This window comes from Narcine bancroftii, chromosome 9 (assembly GCF_036971445.1).
Source record: "Narcine bancroftii isolate sNarBan1 chromosome 9, sNarBan1.hap1, whole genome shotgun sequence".
Lineage (NCBI taxonomy): Eukaryota > Metazoa > Chordata > Chondrichthyes > Torpediniformes > Narcinidae > Narcine > Narcine bancroftii.
Genome location: NC_091477.1, coordinates 64,906,403 through 64,932,394, shown reverse-complemented (window position 1 = coordinate 64,932,394; position 25,992 = coordinate 64,906,403). Strand labels below are relative to the sequence as shown.

The 25,992-nt window shown below is 41.7% G+C and overlaps 1 protein-coding gene across 2 annotated transcripts in view; it reads right to left on the bottom strand.

Annotated features, from left to right (window-relative positions):
* LOC138743714 (allantoinase, mitochondrial) overlaps nucleotides 1–25,992 on the bottom strand; it is a 183,458-nt gene that overhangs the window by 5,913 nt on the left and 151,553 nt on the right. For both annotated transcript variants that reach the window (XM_069899345.1, XM_069899344.1), the window contains exons 6-10: nucleotides 8,854–8,947; nucleotides 7,059–7,245; nucleotides 3,660–3,798; nucleotides 2,637–2,809; nucleotides 2,520–2,552 (exon numbers count right to left, since the gene is read on the bottom strand). In XM_069899345.1, the coding sequence (XP_069755446.1) occupies nucleotides 2,520–2,552; nucleotides 2,637–2,809; nucleotides 3,660–3,798; nucleotides 7,059–7,245; nucleotides 8,854–8,947 (626 nt within the window). The remainder of the gene's footprint in view (nucleotides 1–2,519; nucleotides 2,553–2,636; nucleotides 2,810–3,659; nucleotides 3,799–7,058; nucleotides 7,246–8,853; nucleotides 8,948–25,992) is intronic.

Sequence of the window (25,992 nt, the reverse complement as noted above, 5' to 3'; positions counted from 1 at the left end):
TATTTTTCCAATGACCAGGCTAAGTCATCTAGAATTCCCTGGTTTTTCTCTCCCTCCTTTCATATTAGCTACCCTCCAATCCAAAAGAACTGATTCAAAGTGTAGAGAGCGTTGAAAAGTAATCACGGAAGCATCCACCATCTCTCTCTCTGAGATACAGCCTATCAGCTTCTGGGGACCTACTGATTCTTAATACCATCACTTTATCTGAACCAATTTAATGATCAGTAATGATTTTTGTCATTTCCTCATTTTTCACTGGTGCATTGGACACCTAATATTCCTCAAATGTTATGTGTATCTTTGGTGAAATAAAACCAAAGAATTTCTTCAATTGGTCTGGTATTTGTCTGTATCTGTATCTGTTGGTCTCCATAGCACTCTGCAGGCTCTAACTTTTACTTTGTAAATCCTGCCCTGGTTTAAGACTTAACTTCCCTGAGCTATTCCTTTGCCCGCTTCTGCAATTGATATTGATCCCATTGTAATCGTAGTCAACTTTTCTCACTTTCCACTAACTCTACCACCAGGAGGCTGAAGCCCACGCTCCTGCCATGAGCCCATGGCACTGGGTAATTTGGGGCAGTGGTGTCACCTCACAACCTACGTTATGCGCAGATTGTCGTCGCTGGGGAGGGAGAATGACAGCAAATCTGCGCATGTGTTCCAAATCACCTTTTTTTAAAAAAAAAATTAGTGTTGGGTTTCTCAAAGCATGTTTCCGTGATGTCACTACAAGAGGAGCACCGAAATAATGACGTTTGATAGGGGAGGGCAGTGAAGTGGTGGCAGAGGGAAGCAATCTGTGTGCAGTGATTGGAGGGAAGCATTTCCTTCTGAGAAGGAAAAGCAACCTTGTTGATCCAGGTCGACCCCAACTTACCTTTATTCAAAACTGATTCTGATCACTGTAACTGCGGAATATCATGAGCTGAAACTTCATAAGTCAGTGTCTATCTATATTGTCATCCACAAACTTGCTCACCATGTAAATTACATTGTCATGCAAATTGTTAATGTAGATGAGAAACAACAGTGGATCAAGCACAAACCTGAACTTCCCCATTGGAGTGCAAATCCCATAGTTGAGCATTTGGGCCACTAGAGCACTGCCTGAACACACTTCAATCTCATTGGGACCTTATTCCCATGCTCTTTATATACTCACTTGGTCCCATTGCCTTGCTACTTTTAAACTTTCTGGGGGCCCCAATACCCATGTTCCTTTAAACTTCACTGTTGAGTAATGTTAAAAAAATGTTGGATTACAAATTTGTATATTAAGAAGAGTAATATCCATTATCTAGGAAAACATTGCTGTATATTTTTGAGAGATAAATTGGGGCAGGTTTGTTAGTATAGGTCACATACAAACACTTTAAAAACAGATCTTATTTGAAATACTGAAGCTCTGCTAATGCTAGACATATCAGCCCCAGAGCCTTTGTAAGAGCTTTGGAGAGTGCCCAAGAGACTTCACTAATGGACTATTGTTTACAAAAAAGCAACAGATGAAAGAGCTTGTTGGAGCTACCTTCTGTCTGGAGGGGAACTTGCTGTTCAAAGAGGATCATGTGGTTTGCAAGCAGAGAGAGTTTCAATCAGGTTTTCTCTCAGAGAGAGAGAGACATGCACACAGAGATCACTTCTACAGTGTCACATTCAGTAATATCAGCTGGGACTTGACCATGACAAACCCCATTTTGAAGACAAATTGTAAGTGCGTAGTTCAGCCTGGTCAAAACCCTTGTGGTTCATACAAGAGGAGAGGACTGGCTGTCTAATGTTTCACCTGGAATAAGAGAAGCAAAAAGGCACTCTGGTGACCTGAAAGAAAGAGATTATCATCTGGAGAACCCTGAGGGGGCAAGTTTCGTCAGCAAGACACTGAAGTGGCTGATGGAAGTACATCAGTTGTGGATGTCCTGGAACATCAAATCTCTCTCTGAAAACCTACAAGAACCTTCCTGAGCCATAACCATTTACCTTTCATGGACCAAAGCCTGGTGAACTTTATAAATGTTAAATTCTGTGCACAGTATAAGAATTGCCTGCAACCAGTAAACTTGTAAACAGTAAACAGTAAGAAGTGAGATTGGACTGTGAGTTTTTCTGAACTTACACACACGTGTGCTTAGAATTAGAACAGGGTTGAGGTAGGTTAGTTAAGTTAAAGTTTGATTCTATTTTCATGTTTAAAGATAATTAAAAGCAACTTTTGTTTATGTGACCATTTGTCTTGTTGAATATGGCTGCCAGGTTTTGGTGACCTCTGGGCTTGTAACATTCCATTCTGGTCCCACCAAAGTCCTGAGAGTGCTGGTTGTTGGAGTTTTAATGCATCTTGATTTGGTCATTGCTTTGAGCTGTCTGACTCATGGTCAGTTCTGCCAATTCTCAGTTTGGATCAACAATTACTCATCTCATTGTGCCAGTTCATAAAATAACCCTGCACTAATGCACAGTTTGGATTGATATGCTGGAGATAGAAGGTAATCAGGTTTGTTGAGAACACTTACTTTGTTTTTATGGTGAATTATGGTCTCTGTTACCTGCAAGAAACAATACTCATTTACTCAGTTTGCAATTAGCCATGTAAGTATCTTTATAGTGAAGCTGATAAGTTTGCAACTTACCTCAAAGTCCTTGTTAGGATCCCATATTACAATGTCAGCATCCTTCCCAGTGACAAGAGAGCCTTTCCTTTTCTCCATGCCACATAACCTGGCTGTGCTCTTACACATCAAGTTCACTATGTCCTGTATGGTAAATCCACGCTGTCGAGCAGATGTCCAGAACAGTGGAAGGCCTTTTAACAGAGAAGGAGAGTTTGGAGAGAGAGAAATTTTGACCAACTTTCATACATTTAGTTGGTAGGCAATGCTAATTTCCAGATACCAGAATGTTTTCAAATATCGTCTTGTTTAGACAGCAGCGATTAATTTCTGAATAAGCATAAAGGACTGGTGTTCTATTCATATCCTAGCTAATTCGGTCCAACAAATGTTTAAGGAATGAACTGGGAGATGAACTGAACTATGTATATTTTTTGACAGGTGATATTATTAACTGTCAACAACCATGCCAATTTCTTTGTAGTTAGTAAATGATGTGTGGAGCCTCCACTGACAATAACCTAGTCAAGTTCTTCATGGCCAGTAAATTATCTTTAAAAATTATTTGTTACTCATGTTAGCAAACATGGCTGCATGGTTTAAATAACAATAAAAGTCCAGTTAATATGTTTTGCAATGGGAAAGCCATCTGCACCTACAGAATCTTCTGTATCAAGAGGAGGCTTTTTTTTTCTTAGTCCTGGTGAAAGGATCAGGCCTGAAACATTGTTTCTTATGGATGCAGCGTGACCTGCTGAGTAACCCCTTCCCCTTCCTCCCCGCTCCCCCCCCCCCCACCTTTCTCCTGAGGTGTCTTTTTTTTCTTATTCCTGATGCTCAGGCCCTAAATGTTGTTTAATCTTTAACTTCCTATAGATGCTGTGTGACCTGCTGAGTTCACTTGTATTAACATCTTAGCCAAAGCACAATTCATGACAGTCTCTCTGCACCATGTTGCAAGCTGACATAATTTATATTAAGTCATCAATCTATTGATTGTACAGCATGTTAACTGTTAAAGTTGGCTGCTACTGACTGACTCACTAAATTGCAGAGAAGAAATCCCTCCCCATGCCTTGAGGAAGTTTCCAGATTCTAGCAGTTTCAGCTCTGCAGTGCATGGCGAATGGTCAGAGACAACCATATCGATCTCTCCAGCTTTCAATGCAGCCCATAGTTGCTCCTGTGAGTGCAAAGATAGTGATTAACTAATGGCTTAATTACTTTGTTCACCAATGCAGGCCTTTGACACTGCAGGGAACAAGAAGTTCACTTGCCTTGTTTATTAATGCTGAGAAAACTCTGATAACATGTGTGGAAAGCGAGGTATGAATTGAAAAATGTTAAGTTACTGAGCAGTGGGAGTGAGGAATAGAGATAAAGTTAATGTTTGGGGTTGAAAAATCAAAATAAATTGCAGATGCTACCAACCAAATGAAAACAGCAAATGCTGTAAACGGATAGCAGATCAGAAATTATCCATGGAAAGAGAAACAACTCCACCATTCCAATTCCAAGATCCTTTGTTAATACTCAAAACATTGGCTGTGTTTCTCTTCCCTTGGATCCTGCCTGACCAGGTGAACGTTTACAGCATTTATATATTTTTTAATGCTTCAAATTGGACAAAGAGTTTTCCCCAAATTGTTTAACTCTAGAACCACACAAAATCTGCTGATGCTGGAGTCTTGAGCAAGCAATGAGAGGCTGGAGGAACTCTGCCAGTCAGGCAGCAACGGGGGCTGAAATGATCAGTCAATATTTGAGTCAGGGCCCTTCAAGACTAAAGTAGGGGGGGGGGCATATTGCTTATCAATGGAGAAAGGAAGGGGGGAGGAGAGGCTAAGAAGTGATAGGGTTTTGGAGAGAAGCTGTTAGAGGTTGATAGACAAATAGACAGAAAGAGAAAGAGAGACCACTGGTGGAGAGGTGGTTTAGAAAGGAATAAGAGTAGGTAAAGAAGAGATAAGGTGGGAATTACCTAAAATTAGAAATATCAATGTTCATGTCATTGGGTTTAAGGTTTCCAATATTTGATATTTGTTCCATATTATGTTTGACCTCATCCTGATTATGGATGAAGCTGAGGACAGACATATCTATGTGGAAATCATGAGGGGGATTAAAATGGTTGCCTTCCTCCATCTCCCCAGCCCATTTTCTTCCTTGGCCTATCAGAAGAGCTACCATTCTGAGCCTTCTGGCCTTTCCCTCTGGCACCTCCTTGTTCTTCTCCCTCCAAACTGTATCAACCTATCATCTGCTAGTTGTGCTTCTTCCATTCCTCTCCTTCCCCCATCTTTTTGTTCAGATGTCTTCCCCAGTTTTAGCAATCCTGAAGAAGGGCTCAGGCCTGAAACTTCAACTGCCTTTTGCTTTCTGTGGATGGTGCATGATCTGCTGAGTTTATCCAGCACTTTTGTGTTCAGCAGTTCACCAGAAGGAAGGACTTTGATTAATGTGAGGTCAGTGTAGAACAAGCTAATGTGCTGGAACATGTTGTGGTTAAGAATGAGGAAATCATAGATCTTAAAACTTTTGGATTGAAAAGTTCCTGGGACTGCACAAGATGTACCCCAGGTTATAACAGGAAAGAGATTGATTGGGCATTGGCAATTATCTTTGTGTCTTCCCTGGCTACAGGAGAGGTTCCAGAGGATTGGAGTCCCCTTGTTTAAAAATGGAAATGGGGATAATCCTGGGAATGAGAGACCAGTGAATCTTCTCAGTGGTGGACAAACTATTGGAGAGGATTCTTAGGGCAGTATTTAAGATGATTTAAAGAAGCATCCTCTTCTCAGAGATAGTCAGCATGGCTTTGAGAGGGAGAGGTCATGGCTAACTGTTTTTTGAGAAAGTGACAAAAGAAATTGATGAATTGAAGGGTGTTGTATATGGATTTTAGTAAAACATTTGACAAGGTCCCCCATGGTAGCATTTCTCAGAAAGTCATGAGAAATGGGATCCATGGAACCTTGGGTGTGTAGATTCAGAATTGGCTTGCCTGCAGAAAGCAGAGGGTAGTAGTAGACGAAATATATTTTGCCTGGAGGTCGATGACTAGTGGAGTTCTGCGGGGGATCTGTTCTGGCACCCCTGCTCTTTGTTATTTTTTATAAATGACCTGGATGAAGAAGTGGAAGGATGGGTAAGTTTGCAAATGACATGAAGGTTGGAGGTATTGCGAATCATGTAGAAGGTTGTTGTAGATTAATATAGGATATGGACAGGATGCAGAGTTGAATGGAGAAGTGGCAAATGGAGTTCATTCAATACAAAGTGGAGTGATGCATTTTGGAAGGTCGAACTTGAAGGATTCTTAACAGTAAGGAAGAACAAAGGGACCTTGAGCTCCAAACCATGGACATCTCAAGGTTGCTGTGCAGGTTGATAGAGTAGTTAAGAAGGCTTCATTCATCAGGATTGAGTTCAAGAGCCATGGCGTCTTGTTGCAAGTCTACAAATCTTTGGTGAGTCCATCCTGGGAGTATTGTGTTCAGTTTTGGTTGCCACATTAAAGGATGAGTGTGGAAGCTATGGAGAGGATACAAAGGAGATTTACCAGGATGTTGCCTGGAATGAAGAACATGTCTTATGAGGCAAGATTAGCAGAGCTAGAGCTTTTCTCTTTGGATTGAAAAAGGGTGAGATAGGTCTATGAGATTATGAGAGGTTCAACAGCTAGCACCATTTTTTTTCTGGGATGACAGTAGCAAATACTAGAGGGCTTTTTTCTTTAGAGTAGTGGAATGCATTAGAGGTGGTAGTGGAAGCTGGTACAATAAGGACATTTGAAAGATTCTTAGACAGGCACATGGATGAAAGAAAACTTGAAGATTATGGGTATGAGGTAGGGAAAGCCTAGCTTGTTGAGTTGATTTACACAGTGAGAGCAAGGACAGGTACTGTGTTGTAATATTCTATGCACTGGACCCCATCATCTGAAAAATGTTTGTTTACCTCCACAGAGCTCTGCCTCACCTGGAAGGTCTGTCTGTTGTCCTGGATGGAGGTGAGGGTTAAATGTAGGGAACTGTTAAATTCGGAGTTGCCTCAAGGCCTATAAGTGGTGTGTTGAAAGGTGAAGTGTTGAGTTGGAACAGTATAAGTGAGCAGAGACCAGAGGTCAAACAGGAGTGTAAAACAGAGTTAGAGGGCCAGGCTGAGGGGTTTCCTTACAGACCAGCTCTCCAACTAGAGAGAAAAAAATGCACTTGTCTTCTACAACTGGCACGAGTGAAGATGTGGAAGGAATTTTTAACAGCATTTGAAACTTTAGGAATTGAGCAAGTTGAATGAAGCTTCCAGCTGTCAGCACCCACTTTGGAGGAAGGGAACTCAGCATCAGAACCCCATTTAGATGTTTTGATTGTAAACACACCCCATCTGTGTTCTGAAATAAGACCTGTCATTAGACTCATTTATAACATGGACAATCCATACTTGGTTGCTTTTGGTTCGAATCGGAGGGCAGCACTTGTATAGAGTCCCGCCATTTGGAATGCCTTCAGCAGCCAGCATAAGATAATGTGGTGTGGTCTCCACGGTTAGCAAAGCTCCAGCTTTACGAGCTTCTTTTATGAGGGGTAGAGCTTCTGCAGTGGAAAGATGGACGATATGGCAGTGAACCCTGGGGCAGGAAAGACCAGAGAGAAGGTGTGACCTTTGAAAATAACTGAATGTCCTTCTAACTGTGAACCAAGCTAATAATCATGAACTTATTGAACTGTGTGCATGTTGTAACGCTCCCTAGCAGCAATTGAGAGATGCATAAATGAATGGGTTAATTTTAACACAAAATTTATTAACAAATGAACAATAATAGAATTAATCCAATACAAATCTATGACCAGGTTTTCAGTTGGTGTACAGTGGGTACCCATCACTGTCAACCCATGCATGCATTTTCATGCACTTTCTACTCTCAGTGACGTTTGGAACCAGAAATACCCATAACCTCACAGACAATCCCAACAGTGTCTGACTTGAACTGCGCTATTTAGGGGCGGTACGGTTAGCGTAGTGGTTAGTGCAACGCTGTTACAGTGCAAGCGATTGGGACTAGGGTCAAACTCCTGTGCTGTCTGTAAGGAGTTTGTACGTTCTCCCCGTGTCTGCATGAATTTTCCCCAGGGGCTCTGGTTACCTCCCACCGTTCAAAATATTTTGAGGGTTCTAGGTCAATTGGGTGTATTGGGTGGCACGGGCTTGTGTGCTGAAATGGCCTGTTAGCGTGCTGTATGTTTAAATTTAAAAAGAAAAAAAATTAAATTAAAAACGCTTCCATCATACATGGACAAAGTCACTTTGTTGATAACCCTATCCTAGATCAGCAAACAATCAGCTCAAGGCATGAGATGGATAGTATGCCTTGTGTAAGGGCAGTCTTCCAGAGGAGTATATTCATCATGGGAAGCCTAATATTGTGGGATAAACTACCCCTCATGACCATTTAGCTGATCCTGTCATGGAGTTATCATGTGCAGACCTTGAACCTGTAAGTAACAGACAAAGCCAAAGAAGAATTTTACTGTAAATTTGATTAATCTCAGACCCAAGTTCCAATGGGTAATAAGTAAAAATTTCTTCGTGGTTTCAATTCAATCTAGAGCACCAAAGCCCTAGAAGGATGCATCTGAGAAGAGGGAATGGAGAAAGGTAATTTCTATGTCCTTGTTTTTAAATTTAAATTAAGACGATAACAGGCTATTTCAGGCCCATGAGTCCATGTTGCCCAATTTACACCCTATTAACCTTCACCCCCAGTATGTTTTTGAACAGTGGGAGGAAACCAGAGCCCCCTGGAAAAAAACCCACACAGAAAACATACAAACTTCTTACAGATAGCGCGGGATTCAAACCCTGGTGTGGTCCCAATTGCTGGCACTGTAAAGGCGTTGTGCTAACTGCTATGCCAAACATGCTGCCCTTAATTCCTGATGAATTGCTTAGATCTTGGTCAAGAGGTAGTAACTAGTTCACTACCTCCGTCATTCTTAAGATCTCTACCCATGACTATCTCTCTTTTTGAAAACTGGCTCACCACCTCTGTTCCTTATATTCAATTCTAGTGACGTTTATAGACCCTGTGGAGGAAATGTCATGTGAACTTATTAAGAAAATAAGTTCAGAAAATGGTCTATCTTGAACATTTCAAACGATGAGCCTAATATTTGATATGTATTGCTGATTACTTTGCGAGGTTGTCATTTGCTGCAATATGGCATCAATTTCTGACCTGTACTGGAGACACAGTTTAATGACTGTTTGAATTGCTTCCACTTCCATTTCATCTGGTCGTGTTGCCAGGAAGGTTGCATATTCTCTTGGCTCTGAGAAGTCAGGATGGGGTGACATATGGCACAAAAAAAAAATTAGATTTTGGGGTACAGATCCAAACAGCCAACATAATGAGGCAGACACATTGAGAGAGGAAGACCTGGTGACATGAGGGGAGAGAAGTGAACAGGGAGGGAGAGGCAGAGACAACATGAGAAACATGACAAAGGAAGCAGTGACATCAGGGAGTGAGAGGCAGTCTGTCATGATTAACAGGAGCAGGATGAGGCCAATTAGGCTTTAACAGTCATCTGACCTTTCATCAAGATCGTGACTGATTCATTATTAACCACAATGCCACTTTCTTCCTCCCTCCCCATACCCCCTGATTCCCTTCCAGTTTGTCTGCCAATCCAATTTATTAATGTATATAGTGATCCCACCTTCACTGCTCACTGAGCTGAAGAATTTCAATCAAACTGTGAAAGAAAAAAGACCACCATCTGAAATGGGTCGACACCAGAGAAATGATCAAATCATGCTCAGAATCTGAAATGGATCTACACCAGAGAAAGGATCCAAATTTGATCAGAATCTGAAACGGGTCTACACCAGAGAAAGGATCCAATATTGCTCAGAATCTGAAACGAGTCTACACCAGAGAAAGGATCCAATCTTGGTCAGAATCCGAAACGGGTCCACACCAGAGAAAGGATCCAATCTTGCTCAGAAACTGAAATGGGCCTACACCAGAGGAAGGATCCAAACTTACTGGGGATCTGATACGAGTCTACACCACAGAAGGATCCAATCTTGCTCAAAACCTGAAACGAGTCTACACCAGAGAAAGGATCCAATCTTGCTCAAAATCTGAAACGGGTCTACACCAGAGAAAGGATCCAATCTTGCTCAGAATCTGAAACGGGTCTGCACCAGAGAAAGGATCCAATATTGCTCAGAATCTGAAACGGGACGACACCAGAGAAAGCATCCAATCTTGCTCAAAATCTGAAATGGGTCTACACCAGAGAAAGGACCCAATCTTGCTCAATATCTGAAAAGGGTCTACACCAGAGAAAGGATCCAATCTTGCTCAGAATCTGAAATGGATCTACACCAGAGAAAGGATCCAATTTTGCTCAGAATATTAAAAGGGTCTACTCAAGAGAAAGGATCCAATCTTGCTCAGAATCTGAAATGCGTCTACACCAGAGAAAGGATCCAATCTTGCTCAAAATCTGAAACGGATCTACTCCAGAGAAAGGATTCAATCTTGCTCAGAATCTGAAATGAGTCTACACCAGAGAAAGGATCCAATCTTGCTCTGAATCTGAAATGAATGTACACCAGAGAAAGGATCCAATCTTGCTCAAAATCTAAAACGGGACTACACCAGAGAAAGGAAACAATCATGCTCTGAATCTGAAATGAATCTACACCAGGGAAAGGATCCAATCTTGGTCAGATTCTGAAACGAGTCTACACCAGAGAAAGGATCCAATATTCCTCAAAATCTGAAACGGGTCTACACCAGAGAAAGGATCCAATCTTGCGCAGAATCTGAAACGGGCCTACACCAGAGAAAGGCTCCAATCTTGCTCAGAAACTGAAACGAGTCTAAACCAGAGAAAGGATCCAATCTTGCTCAGAATCTGAAATGGGCCTACACCACAGAAAGCATCCAATCTTGCTCAAAATCTGAAACGGATCTACACCAGAGAAAGGATCTAATCTTGCTCAGAATCTGAAATGGGTCTACACTAGAGAGACCATCCAATCTTGCTCAGAATATGAAGAGTCTACACCAGAGAAAGGATTCAATCTTGCTCAGAATCTGAAACGGGTCTACATTAGAGAAAGGAACCAATCTTGCTCAGAAACTGAAATTGGCCTACACCAGAGGAAGGATCCAAACATACTGGGGATCTGATACGGGTCTACACCAGAGAAAGGATCCAATCTTGCTCAGAATCTGAAACGGGTCTGCACCAGAGAAAGGATCCAATATTGCTCAGAATCTGAAACGGGACGACACCAGGGAAAGCATCGAATCTTGATCAAAATCTGAAATGGGTCTACACCAGAGAAAGGACCCAATCTTGCTCAATATCTGAAAAGGGTCGACACCAGATAAAGGATCCAATCTTGCTCAAAATCTGAAATGGATCTACACCAGAGAAAGGATCCAATCTTGCTCAATATCTGAAAAGGGTCTACACAAGAGAAAGGATCCAATCTTGCTCAAAATCTGAAATGGATCTACACCAGAGAAAGGATCCAATTTTGCTCAGAACTTAAAAGGGTCTACTCCAGAGAAAGGATCCAATCTTGCTCTGAATCTGAAACGAATGAACACGAGAGAAAGGATCCAATCTTGCTCAAAATCTGAAAAGAATCTACTCCAGAGAAAGGATTCAATCTTGCTCAGAATCTGAAACGAGTCTACAACAGAGAAAGGATCCAATCTTGCTCTGAATCTGAAACGAATGTACACCAGAGAAAGGATCCAATCTTGCTCAAAATCTGAAACGGGTTTACACCAGAGAAAGGATCCAATCTTGCTGAAAATCTGAAACGAGTCTACACCAGAGAGAGCATCCAATCTTGCTCAGAATCTGAAGTGAGTCTAAACCAGAGAAAGGATCCAATCAGGCTCAAAATCTGAAATCGATCTACACCAGAGGAAGGATCCAATCTTGCTCAGAATTTGAAACGAGTCTACACCAGAGAAAGGATCCAATCTTGCTCTGAATCTGAAGCGAGTCTAAACCAGAGAATGGATCCAATTTTGCTCAGAATCTGAAACTGCTCTACACCAGAAAAAGGATCCAATGTTGCTCCAAATTGGAATCGGATCTACACCAGAGAAAGGATCCAATCTTGCTCAGAATCTGAAATGGGTCTACACCAGAGAGACCATCAAATCTTGCTCAGAATATGAAAAGAGTCGACACCAGAGAAAGGATCCAATCTTGCTCAAAATCTGAAACGGGTATACACCAGAAAAAGGTCACAATCTTGCTCAAAACCTGAAAAGGGTCTACACCAGAGAAAGGATCCAATCTTGCTCAGAATCTGAAACGGGTCTACACCAGTGAAAGGATCCAATCGTGCTCTGAATCTGAAACGAATTTACACCACAGAAAGGATCCAATTTTGCTCAGAATCTGAAACGGGTCTACACCAAAGAAAGGATCCAATCTTGCTCATAATCTGAAACGAGTCTACACCACAGAAATGATACAATCTTGCTCAGAATCTGAAACGAGTCGACACCAGAGAACGGATCCAATATTGCACTGAATCTGAAACGGTTTTACACCAGTGAAACCATTGAATCTTGCTCAGAATCTGAAACGGGTCTACTCCAGTGAAAGGATCCAATCTTGCTCAGAATCTGAAACTAGTCTACACCATAGAAAGGATCCAATCTTGCTCAGAATCTGAAACTAGTCTACACCATAGAAAGGATCCAAACTTGCTCAAAATCTGAAATGGATCTACACCAGAGAAAGGATCCAATTTTGCTCAGAATCTTAAAAGGGTCTACTCCAGAGAAAGGATCCAATCTTGCTCTGAATCTGAAACGAATGAACACCAGAGAAAGGATCCAATCTTGCTCAAAATCTGAACCGGGTCAACATCAGAGAAAGGATCCAATCTTCCACAAAATCTGAAACGTGTCTACATCAGAGAAAGGATCCAATCTTGCTCAGAATCTGAAACAGGTCTACACGGGAGAAAGGATCCAATAATGCTCAGAATCTGAAACGAGTCAACTCCAGAGAAAGGAACCAATCTTGCTCTGAATCTGAAACGAATCTACACCACAGAAAGGATCCAATTTTGCTCCAAATCTGAAATGGGTCTACACCAGACACAGGATCGAATCTTGCTCAGAATCTGAAATGGGTCTGCACCAGAGAACGGATCCAATCTTGCTCAGAATCTGAAACGGGTCTACACCAGAGAGAGGATCCAATATTGCTTAGAATATGTAATGGGTCTACACCAGAGAAATATCAAATCTTGAACAGAATCTGAAACGAGTCTAATCCACAGAAAGGATCCAATCTTGCCCTGAATCTGAAACAAGACTGCAGCAGAGAAAGGATCCAATGTTGCTCAATCTCTGAAATTAGTGTATCCCAGAGAAACGATCCAATCTTGCACAAAATCTGAAACGTGTCAACACCAGAGAAAGGATCCAATCTTCCTCAAAATTTGTAAAGTGTCTACATCAGAGAAAGGATCGAATCTTGCTCAGAATCCGAAAAGGCTCTACTCCAGAGAAAGGATACAATCTTGCTCAGAATCTGAAACGAGTCTACTCCAGAGAAATGATCTAATCTTGCTCAGAATCTGAAACGGGTGTAGACCAGAGAAAGGATCCAATTTTGCTCCAAATCTGTAATGAGTCTATACCAGACACAGGATCGAATCTTGCTCAGAATCTGAAACGAGTCGACACCAGAGAACGGATCCAATATTGCACTGAATCTGAAACGGTTTTACACCAGAGAAAGCATTCAATCTTGCTCAGAATCTGAAACGGGTCTACACCAGTGAAAGGATCCAATCTTGCTCAGAATCTGAAACTAGTCTACACCATAGAAAGGATCTAATCTTCCTCAGAATCTGAAACGGGTCTACACCAGGGAAATGATCCAGTCTTGCTCAAAATCTGAAATGTGTCTACACCAGGGAAAGGATCCAATCTTGCTCAAAATCTGAAACGAGTCTACACCAGAGAAATGATACAATCTTGCTCAGAATCTGAAACGAGTCGACACCAGAGAACGGATCCAATATTGCACTGAACCTGAAACGGTTTTACACCAGAGAAACCATTCAATCTTGCTCAGAATCGGAAACGGGTATACACCAGTGAAAGGATCCAACCTTGCTCAGAATTTGAAACTAGTCTGCACCAGAGAAAGGATCCAATCTTGCTCAAAATCTGAAACGGGTTTACACCAGAGAAAGGATCCAATCTTGCTCCGAATCTGAAGTGAGTCCAAACCAGAGAAAGGATCCAATCTGGCTCAAAATCTGAAATCGATCTACACCAGAGGAAGGATCCAATCTTGCTCAGAATTTGAAATGAGTCTACACCAGAGAAAGGATCCAATCTTGCTCTGAATGTGAAGCGAGTCTAAACCAGAGAATGGATCCAATTTTGCTCAGAATCTGAAACTGCTCTACACCAGAAAAAGGATCCAATGTTGCTCCAAATTGGAATCGGATCTACACCAGAGAAAGGATCCAATCTTGCTCAGAATCTGAAATGGGTCTACACCAGAGAGACCATCAAATCTTGCTCAGAATATGAAAAGAGTCTACACCAGAGAAAGGATCCAATCTTGCTCAAAATCTGAAACGGGTATACACCAGAAAAAGCATCCAATCTTGCTCAAAATCTGAAACAGGTCTACGCAAGAGAAAGGTCACAATCTTGCTCAAAACCTGAAAAGGGTCTACACCAGAGAAAGGATCCAATCTTGCTCAGAATCTGAAACGGGTCTACACCAGTGAAAGGATCCAATCGTGCTCTGAATCTGAAACGAATTTACACCACAGAAAGGATCCAATTTTGCTCAGAATCTGAAACGGGTCTACACCAAAGAAAGGATCCAATCTTGCTCATAATCTGAAACGAGTCTACACCACAGAAATGATACAATCTTGCTCAGAATCTGAAACGAGTCGACACCAGAGAACGGATCCAATATTGCACTGAATCTGAAACGGTTTTACACCAGTGAAACCATTGAATCTTGCTCAGAATCTGAAACGGGTCTACTCCAGTGAAAGGATCCAATCTTGCTCAGAATCTGAAACTAGTCTACACCATAGAAAGGATCCAATCTTGCTCAGAATCTGAAACTAGTCTACACCATAGAAAGGATCCAATCTTGCTCAAAATCTGAAATGGATCTACACCAGAGAAAGGATCCAATTTTGCTCAGAATCTTAAAAGGGTCTACTCCAGAGAAAGGATCCAATCTTGATCTGAATCTGAAACGAATGAACACCAGAGAAAGGATCCAATCTTGCTCAAAATCTGAAACGGGTCAACATCAGAGAAAGGATCCAATCTTCCACAAAATCAGAAACGTGTCTACATCAGAGAAAGGATCCAATCTTGCTCAGAATCTGAAACAGGTCTACACGGGAGAAAGGATCCAATAATGCTCAGAATCTGAAACGAGTCAACTCCAGAGAAAGGAACCAATCTTGCTCTGAATCTGAAACGAATCTACACCACAGAAAGGATCCAATTTTGCTCCAAATCTGAAATGGGTCTACACCAGACACAGGATCGAATCTTGCTCAGAAATCTGAAATGGGTCTGCACCAGAGAACGGATCCAATCTTGCTCAGAATCTGAAACGGGTCTACACCAGAGAGAGGATCCAATATTGCTTAGAATATGTAATGGGTCTACACCAGAGAAATATCAAATCTTGAACAGAATCTGAATCGAGTCTAATCCACAGAAAGGTTCCAATCTTGCCCCGAATCTGAAACAAGACTGCAGCAGAGAAAGGATCCAATGTTGCTCAATCTCTGAAATGAGTGTATCCCAGAGAAACGATCCAATCTTGCACAAAATCTGAAACGGGTCAACACCAGAGAAAGGATCCAATCTTCCTCAAAATTTGTAAAGTGTCTACATCAGAGAAAGGATCGAATCTTGCTCAGAATCCGAAAAGGCTCTACTCCAGAGAAAGGATACAATCTTGCTCAGAATCTGAAACGAGTCTACTCCAGAGAAATGATCTAATCTTGCTCAGAATCTGAAACGGGTGTACACCAGAGAAAGGATCCAATTTTGCTCCAAATCTGAAATGAGTCTATACCAGACACAGGATCGAATCTTGCTCAAAATATGAAACGAGTCTACACCAGAGAAATTATACAATCTTGCTCAGAATCTGAAACGAGTCGACACCAGAGAACGGATCCAATATTGCACTGAATCTGAAACGGTTTTACACCAGAGAAAGCATTCAATCTTGCTCAGAATCTGAAACGGGTCTACACCAGTGAAATGATCCAATCTTGCTCAGAATCTGAAACTAGTCTACACCATAGAAAGGATCTAATCTTCCTCAGAATCTGAAACGGGTCTACACCAGGGAAATGATCCAATCTTGCTCAAAATCTGAAATGTGTCTACACCAGGGAAAGGATCCAATCTTGCTCAAAATCTGAAACGAGTCTACACCAGAGAAATGATACAATCTTGCTCAGAATCTGAAACGAGTCGACACCAGAGAACGGATCCAATATTGCACTGAACCTGAAACGGTTATACACCAGAGAAACCATTCAATCTTGCTCAGAATCGGAAACGGGTATACACCAGTGAAAGGATCCAACCTTGCTCAGAATTTGAAACTAGTCTGCACCAGAGAAAGGTTCCAATGTTGCTCAGAATCTGGAACCAGTCTACAGCAGAGAAATCATCCAATCTTGCTCAAAATTTGAAACGGGTCAACAGCAGGGAAAGGATCCAATCTTGCTCAAAATCTGAAATGGCTCTACACCAGAGAAAGCATTCAATTCTTCCCAAAATCTGGAACGAGTCTACACAAGAGAAAAGATCCAATCTTGCTCAAAATCTGAAATGGGTCTACACCAGATAAAGGATCCAATCTTGCACAGAATCTAAAATGATCTACACCAGAGAACGGATCCAATCTTGCTCAGAATCTGAAACGGGTCTACACCAGAGAGAGGATCCAATATTGCTTAGAATATGTAATGGGTCTACACCAGAGAAATATCAAATCTTGAACAGAATCTGAAACGAGTCTAATCCACAGAAAGGATCCAATCTTGCCCCGAATCTGAAACAAGACTGCAGCAGAGAAAGGATCCAATGTTGCTCAAACTCTGAAACGAGTGTATCCCAGAGAAACGATCCAATCTTGCACAAAATCTGAAACGGGTCAACACCAGAGAAAGGATCCAATCTTCCTCAAATTTTGTAAAGTGTCTACATCAGAGAAAGGATCCAATCTTGCTCAGAGTCCGAAAAGGCTCTACTCCAGAGAAAGGATACAATCTTGCTCAGAATCTGAAACGTGTCTACTCCAGAAAAAGGATCTAATCTTGCTCGGAATCTGAAACGGGTGTACACCAGAGAAAGGATCCAATTTTGCTCCAAATCTGAAATGGGTCTACACCAGTCACAGGATCGAATATTGCTCAGAATCTGAAATGGGTCTACACCAGACAAAGGATCCAATCTTGCTCAGAATCTGAAACGGGCTACACCAGAGAAAGCATTCAATCTTCCTCTGAATCTTAAACGGGTCTACACCAGTAAAGGATCCAGTCGTGCTCAGTATCTGAAACTAGTCTGCACCAGAGAAAGGATCCAATGTTGCTTAGAATATATAATGGGTCTACACCAGAGAAAGATCAAATCTTGAATAGAATCTGAAACGTGTCTACACCAGAGAGAAAATCCAATCTTGCACCGAATCTGAAACAAGACTACACCAGAGAAAGGATCCAATGTTGCTCAGAATCTGAAACGCGTCTACTCCAGTGAAAGGATCCAATCTTGCTCAGAATCTGAAACGGGTCTACACCAGGGTAATGACCCAATCTTGCTCAGAATCTGAAACGAGTCTACACCAGGGAAAGGATCCGATCTTGTTCAGAATCTGAAACGGGTCTACACCAAGTAAATGATCCAATCTTGATCAGAATCTGAAACGAGTCTACACCAGAGAAAGGATCCAATCTTGTTCAGAATCTGAAACAGGTCTACACCACAGAAAGGATCCAATTTTACTCCAAATCTGAAATGGGTCTACACCAGACACAGGATCGAATCTTGCTCAGAATCTGAAATGGGTCTGCACCAGAGAAAGGATCCAAACTTCCTCAGAATATGAAACGGGTCTACACCAGTGAAAGAATCCAATGTTGCTCAAAATCTGAAACGAGTCTTCACCAGAGAAATTATACAATCTTGCTCAGAATCTGAAACAAGTCGACACCAGAGAACAGATCCAATATTGCACTGAATCTGAAACGGTTTTACACCAGAGAAAGCATTCAATCTTGCTCAGAATCTGAAACGGGTCTACACCAGAGAAAGCGTTCAATCTTGCTCAGAATCTGAAACGGGTCTACACCAGAGAAAGCATTCAATCTTGCTCAAAATCTGAAACGGGACTACACCAGAGAAAGCATTCAATACTGCTCAGAATCTGAAACGGGTCTACGCCAGTGAAAGGATCCAATCTTGCTCAGAATCTGAAATGGGTCTACACCAGATAAATGATCCAATCTTGCACAGAATCTAAAACGATCTACACCAGAGAACGGATCCAATCTTGCTCAGAATCTGAAACGGGTCTACACCAGATTGAGGATCCAATATTGCTTAGAATATGTAATGGGTCTACACCAGAGAAATATCAAATCTTGAACAGAATCTGAATCGAGTCTAATCCACAGAAAGGTTCCAATCTTGCCCCGAATCTGAAACAAGACTCCAGCAGAGAAAGGATCCAATGTTGCTCAAACTCTGAAACGAGTGTATCCCAGAGAAACGATCCAATCTTGCACAAAATCTGAAACGGGTCAACACCAGAGAAAGGATCCAGTCTTCCTCAAATTTTGTAAAGTGTCTACATCAGAGAAAGGATCCAATCTTGCTCAGAGTCCGAAAAGGCTCTACTCCAGAGAAAGGATACAATTTTGCTCAGAATCTGAATCGAGTCTACTCCAGAGAAAGGATCTAATCTTGCTCAGAATCTGAAACGGGTGTACACCAGAGAAAGGATCCAATTTTGCTCCAAATCTGAAATGAGTCTATACCAGACACAGGATCGAATCTTGCTCAAAATATGAAACGAGTCTACACCAGAGAAATTATACAATCTTGCTCAGAATCTGAAACGAGTCGACACCAGAGAACGGATCCAATATTGCACTGAATCTGAAACGGTTTTACACCAGAGAAAGCATTCAATCTTGCTCAGAATCTGAAACGGGTCTACACCAGTGAAATGATCCAATCTTGCTCAGAATCTGAAACTAGTCTACACCATAGAAAGGATCTAATCTTCCTCAGAATCTGAAACGGGTCTACACCAGGGAAATGATCCAATCTTGCTCAAAATCTGAAATGTGTCAACACCAGGGAAAGGATCCAATCTTGCTCAAAATCTGAAACGAGTCTACACCAGAGAAATGATACAATCTTGCTCAGAATCTGAAACGAGTCGACACCAGAGAACGGATCCAATATTGCACTGAACCTGAAACGGTTATACACCAGAGAAACCATTCAATCTTGCTCAGAATCGGAAACGGGTATACACCAGTGAAAGGATCCAACCTTGCTCAGAATTTGAAACTAGTCTGCACCAGAGAAAGGTTCCAATGTTGCTCAGAATCTGGAACCAGTCTACAGCAGAGAAATCATCCAATCTTGCTCAAAATTTGAAACGGGTCAACAGCAGGGAAAGGATCCAATCTTGCTCAAAATCTGAAATGGCTCTACACCAGAGAAAGCATTCAATTCTTCCCAAAATCTGGAACGAGTCTACACAAGAGGAATGATCCAATCTTGCTCAAAATCTGAAATGGGTCTACACCAGATAAAGGATCCAATCTTGCACAGAATCTAAAATGATCTACACCAGAGAACGGATCCAATCTTGCTCAGAATCTGAAACGAGTCTACACCAGAGAGAGGATCCAATATTGCTTAGAATATGTAATGGGTCTACACCAGAGAAATATCAAATCTTGAACAGAATCTGAAACGAGTCTAATCCACAGAAAGGATCCAATCTTGCCCCGAATCTGAAACAAGACTGCAGCAGAGAAAGGATCCAATGTTGCTCAAACTCTGAAACGAGTGTATCCCAGAGAAACGATCCAATCTTGCACAAAATCTGAAACGGGTCAACACCAGAGAAAGGATCCAATCTTCCTCAAATTTTGTAAAGTGTCTACATCAGAGAAAGGATCCAATCTTGCTCAGAGTCCGAAAAGGCTCTACTCCAGAGAAAGGATACAATCTTGCTCAGAATCTGAAACGAGTCTACTCCAGAAAAAGGATCTAATCTTGCTCGGAATCTGAAACGGGTGTACACCAGAGAAAGGATCCAATTTTGCTCCAAATCTGAAATGGGTCTACACCAGTCACAGGATCGAATATTGCTCAGAATCTGAAATGGGTCTACACCAGACAAAGGATCCAATCTTGCTCAGAATCTGAAACGGGCTACACCAGAGAAAGCATTCAATCTTCCTCTGAATCTTAAACGGGTCTACACCAGTAAAGGATCCTATTGTGCTCAGTATCTGAAACTAGTCTGCACCAGAGAAAGGATCCAATGTTGCTTAGAATATATAATGGGTCTACACCAGAGAAAGATCAAATCTTGAATAGAATCTGAAACGTGTCTACACCAGAGAGAAAATCCAATCTTGCACCGAATCTGAAACAAGACTACACCAGAGAAAGGATCCAATGTTGCTCAGAATCTGAAACGCGTCTACTCCAGTGAAAGGATCCAATCTTGCTCAGAATCTGAAACGGGTCTACACCAGGGTAATGACCCAATCTTGCTCAGAATCTGAAACGAGTCTACACCAGGGAAAGGATCCGATCTTGTTCAGAATCTGAAACGGGTCTACACCAAGTAAATGATCCAATCTTGATCAGAATCTGAAACGAGTCTACACCAGAGAAAGGATCCAATCTTGTTCAGAATCTGAAACAGGTCTACACCACAGAAAGGATCCAATTTTACTCCAAATCTGAAATGGGTCTACACCAGACACAGGATCGAATCTTGCTCAGAATCTGAAATGGGTCTGCACCAGAGAAAGGATCCAAACTTCCTCAGAATATGAAACGGGTCTACACCAGTGAAAGAATCCAATGTTGCTCAAAATCTGAAACGAGTCTTCACCAGAGAAATTATACAATCTTGCTCAGAATCTGAAACAAGTCGACACCAGAGAACAGATCCAATATTGCACTGAATCTGAACCGGTTTTACACCAGAGAAAGCATTCAATCTTGCTCAGAATCTGAAACGGGTCTACACCAGAGAAAGCGTTCAATCTTGCTCAGAATCTGAAACGGGTCTACACCAGAGAAAGCATTCAATCTTGCTCAAAATCTGAAACGGGACTACACCAGAGAAAGCATTCAATACTGCTCAGAATCTGAAACGGGTCTACGCCAGTGAAAGGATCCAATCTTGCTCAGAATCTGAAATGGGTCTACACCAGATAAATGATCCAATCTTGCACAGAATCTAAAACGATCTACACCAGAGAACGGATCCAATCTTGCTCAGAATCTGAAACGGGTCTACACCAGATTGAGGATCCAATATTGCTTAGAATATGCAATGGGTCTACACCAGAGAAATATCAAATCTTGAACAGAATCTGAATCGAGTCTAATCCACAGAAAGGTTCCAATCTTGCCCCGAATCTGAAACAAGACTCCAGCAGAGAAAGGATCCAATGTTGCTCAAACTCTGAAACGAGTGTATCCCAGAGAAACGATCCAATCTTGCACAAAATCTGAAACGGGTCAACACCAGAGAAAGGATCCAGTCTTCCTCAAATTTTGTAAAGTGTCTACATCAGAGAAAGGATCCAATCTTGCTCAGAGTCCGAAAAGGCTCTACTCCAGAGAAAGGATACAATTTTGCTCAGAATCTGAATCGAGTCTACTCCAGAGAAAGGATCTAATCTTGCTCAGAATCTGAAACGGGTGTACACCAGAGAAAGGATCCAATTTTGCTCCAAATCTGAAATGGGTCTACACCAGACACAGGATCGAATCTTGCTCAGAATCTGAAATGGGTCTACACCAGACAAAGGGTCCAATCTTGCTCAGAATTTTAAACTAGTCTGCACCAGATAATGGATCCAATCCTGCTCAGTATCTGAAACTAGTCTGCACCAGAGAAAGGATCCAATGTTGCTTAGAATATATAATGGGTCTACACCAGAGAAAGATCAAATGTTGAACAGAATCTGAACGAGTCTACACCAGAGAGAGAATCCAATCTTGCTTCGAATCTGGTACAAGACTGCACCAGAGAAAGGATCCAATGTTGCTCAGAATCTGAAACGCGTCTACTCCAGTGAAAGGATCCAATCTTGCTCAGAATCTGAAACGGGTCTACACCAGGGAAATGATCCAATCTTGCTCAGAATCTGAAACGAGTCTACACCAGGGAAAGAATCCAATATTGTTCAGAATCTGAAACAGGTCTACACCACAGAAAGGATCCAATTTTAATCCAAATCTGAAATGGGTCCACACCAGACACAGGATCGAATCTTGCTCAGAATTTGAAATGTGTCTGCACCAGAGAGAGGATCCAAACTTCCTCAGAATATGAAACGGGTCTACACCAGTGAAAGAATCCAATGTTGCTCAAAATCTGAAACGAGTCTACACCAGAGAAATTTTACAATCTTGCTCAGAATCTGAAACGAGTCGACACCAGAGTACGGATCCAATATTGCACTGAATCTGAAAAGGTTTTACACCAGAGAAAGCATTCAATCTTGCTCAGAATCTGAAACGGGTCTACACCAGTGAAAGGATCCAAGCTTGCGCAGAATCTGAAACTAGTCTACACCATAGAAATGATGCAATCTTCCTCAGAATCTGAAACGGGATACACCAGGGAAATGATCCAATCTTCCTCAAAATCTGAAATGTGTCTACACCAGGGAAAGGATCCAATCTTGCCAAAATCTGAAACGAGTCTACACCAGAGAAATGATACAATCTTGCTCAGAATCTGAAATGAGTCGACACCAGAGAACGGAACCAATATTGCACTGAACCTGAAACGGTTTTACACCAGAGAAACCATTCAATCTTGCTCAGAATCTGAAACGGGTCTACACCAGAGAAACCATTCAATCTTGCTCAGAATCTGAAACGGGTCTACACCAGTGAAAGGATCCAACCTTGCTCAGAATCTGAAACTAGTCTACACCAGAGAAAGGATCCAATGTTGCTCCAAATCTCAAACGGGTCTACACCAGAGAAAGCATTCAATCTTGCTCAGAATCTGAAACGGGTCTAAACAAGAGAAAGGATCCAATCTTGCTCAGAATCTGAAACGAGTCTACACCAGGGAAAGGATCCGATCTTGTTCAGAATCTGAAACGGGTCTACACCAAGGAAATGATCCAATCTTGCTCAGAATCTGAAACGAGTCTACACCAGGGAAAGGATCCAATCGTGGTCAGAATCTGAAAAGGGTCTACACCAGAGAAAGGATCCAATCTTGCTCAGAATCTGAAACGAGTCTACACCAAAGATAGGATCAAATGCTGCTCAAAATCTGAAATAGGTGTACACCAGAGAAGGATCCAATCTTGCTCAAACTCTGAAAGAAATCTACACCAGAGAAAGGATCCAATCTTGCTCAAAATCTGAACGAGTCTATACGAGGGAACGCATCCAATCTTGCTCACAATCTGAAACGCTTCTCCACCTGAGAAAGTATTTCATCTTGCTCATAATCTGAAACGGGTCTACACTAGTGAAAGGATCCAATCGTGCTCTGAATCTGAAACTAGTCTGCACCAGAGAAAGGATCCAATGTTGCTCAGAATCTTAAACGAGTCTACACCAGAGAAATCATCCAATCTTGCTCAAACTTTGAAGCGTGTCTACAGCAGGGAAAGGATCCAATCTTGCTCAAAATCTGAAACGGGTCTGCACCAGAGAAAGGATCCAATCTTGCTAAAATCTGAAATTGATCTACACCAGAGAAAGGATCCAATCTTGCTCAGAATCTGAAATGGTTCTACACCAGAGAAAGCATTCAATCTTGCTCAGAATCTGAAACAGGTCTGCACCAGAGAAAGGATCCAATCTTGCTCAGAATCTGACAAAAGTCTGCACCAGAGAAAGCATTCAATTTTGCCCAAAATCTGAAACGAGTCGACACAAGATAAAGGATCCAATCTTGCACAGAATCTAAAATGAGTCTACACCAGAGAAAGGATCCAATCTTGCTCAGAATCTGAAATGGGTCTACACCAGAGAAAGATCAAATCTTGAACAGAATCTGAAACGAGTCTACACCAGAGAAAGAATCCAATCTTGCTCCGAATCTGAAACAAGACTGCACCAGAGAAAGGATTCATTCTTGCCCAAAATCTGAAACTAGTCTACAGCAGAGAGAGGATCCAATCTTGCTCAGACTCTGAAATGGGTGTACACCAGAGAAAGAATGCAATCTTTCTCAGAATCTGAAACGTGTCTAAACCGGAGAAAGAATCCAATCTTTGTCAGAATCTGAAATGAGTCTACACCAGAGAAAGGATCCAATTTTGCTCAGAATCTGAAATGGGTCTAAACCAGAGAAAGGATCCAATCTTGCTCAGAATCTGAAAGGAGTCTACACCAGAGAAAGGATCCAATCTTGCTCAGAATACGTAACGGGTCTACACCAATGAAAGGATCCAATCTTGCCCAATATCTGTAACGAGTCTACACCAGATAAAGGATCCAATCTTGATCGAAATCTGAAACGAGTCCACACCAGAGAAACAATTCAATCTTGCTCAGAATCTGAAAGGGGTTTACACCAGAGAAACCATTCAATCTTGCTCAGAATCTGAAACTAGTCTACACCAGTGAAAGGATCCAATGTTGCTCCAAATCTCAAACGGGTCTACACCAGAGAAAGCATTCAATCTTGCTCAGAATCTGAAACGAGTCTACACCAGGGAAAGGATCCGATCTTGTTCAGAATCTGAAACGGGTCTACACCAAGGAAATGATCCAATCTTGCTCAGAATCTGAAACGAGTCTACACCAGGGAAAGGATCCAATCGTGGTCAGAATCTGAAAAGGGTCTACACCAGAGAAAGGATCCAATCTTGCTCAGAATCTGAAACGAGTCTACACCAAAGATAGGATCAAATGCTGCTCAAAATCTGAAATAGGTGTACACCAGAGAAGGATCCAATCTTGCTCAAACTCTGAAAGAAATCTACACCAGAGAAAGGATCCAATCTTGCTCAAAATCTGAACGAGTCTATACGAGGGAACGCATCCAATCTTGCTCACAATCTGAAACCCTTCTCCACCTGAGAAAGTATTTAATCTTGCTCATAATCTGAAACGGGTCTACACTAGTGAAAGGATCCAATCGTGCTCTGAATCTGAAACTAGTCTGCACCAGAGAAAGGATCCAATGTTGCTCAGAATCTAAAACGAGTCTACACCAGAGAAATCATCCAATCTTGCTCAAACTTTGAAGCGTGTCTACAGCAGGGAAAGGATCCAATCTTGCTCAAAATCTGAAACGAGTCTACACCAGAGAAAGGATTCAATTTGCTCAGAATCTGAAACGACTCTACACCAGAGAAAGGATCCAATCTTGCTCAAAATCTGAAACGGGTCTGCACCAGAGAAAGGATCCAATCTTGCTAAAATCTGAAATTGATCTACACCAGAGAAAGGATCCAATCTTGCTCAGAATCTGAAATGGTTCTACACCAGAGAAAGCATTCAATCTTGCTCAGAATCTGAAACAGGTCTGCACCAGAGAAAGGATCCAATCTTGCTCAGAATCTGACAAAAGTCTGCACCAGAGAAAGCATTCAATTTTGCCCAAAATCTGAAACGAGTCGACACAAGATAAAGGATCCAATCTTGCACAGAATCTAAAATGAGTCTACACCAGAGAAAGGATCCAATCTTGCTCAGAATCTGGAACCAGTCTACAGCAGAGAAATCATCCAATCTTGCTCAAAATTTGAAACGGGTCAACAGCAGGGAAAGGATCCAATCTTGCTCAAAATCTGAAATGGCTCTACACCAGAGAAAGCATTCAATTCTTCCCAAAATCTGGAACGAGTCTACACAAGAGGAATGATCCAATCTTGCTCAAAATCTGAAATGGGTCTACACCAGATAAAGGATCCAATCTTGCACAGAATCTAAAATGATCTACACCAGAGAACGGATCCAATCTTGCTCAGAATCTGAAACGAGTCTACACCAGAGAGAGGATCCAATATTGCTTAGAATATGTAATGGGTCTACACCAGA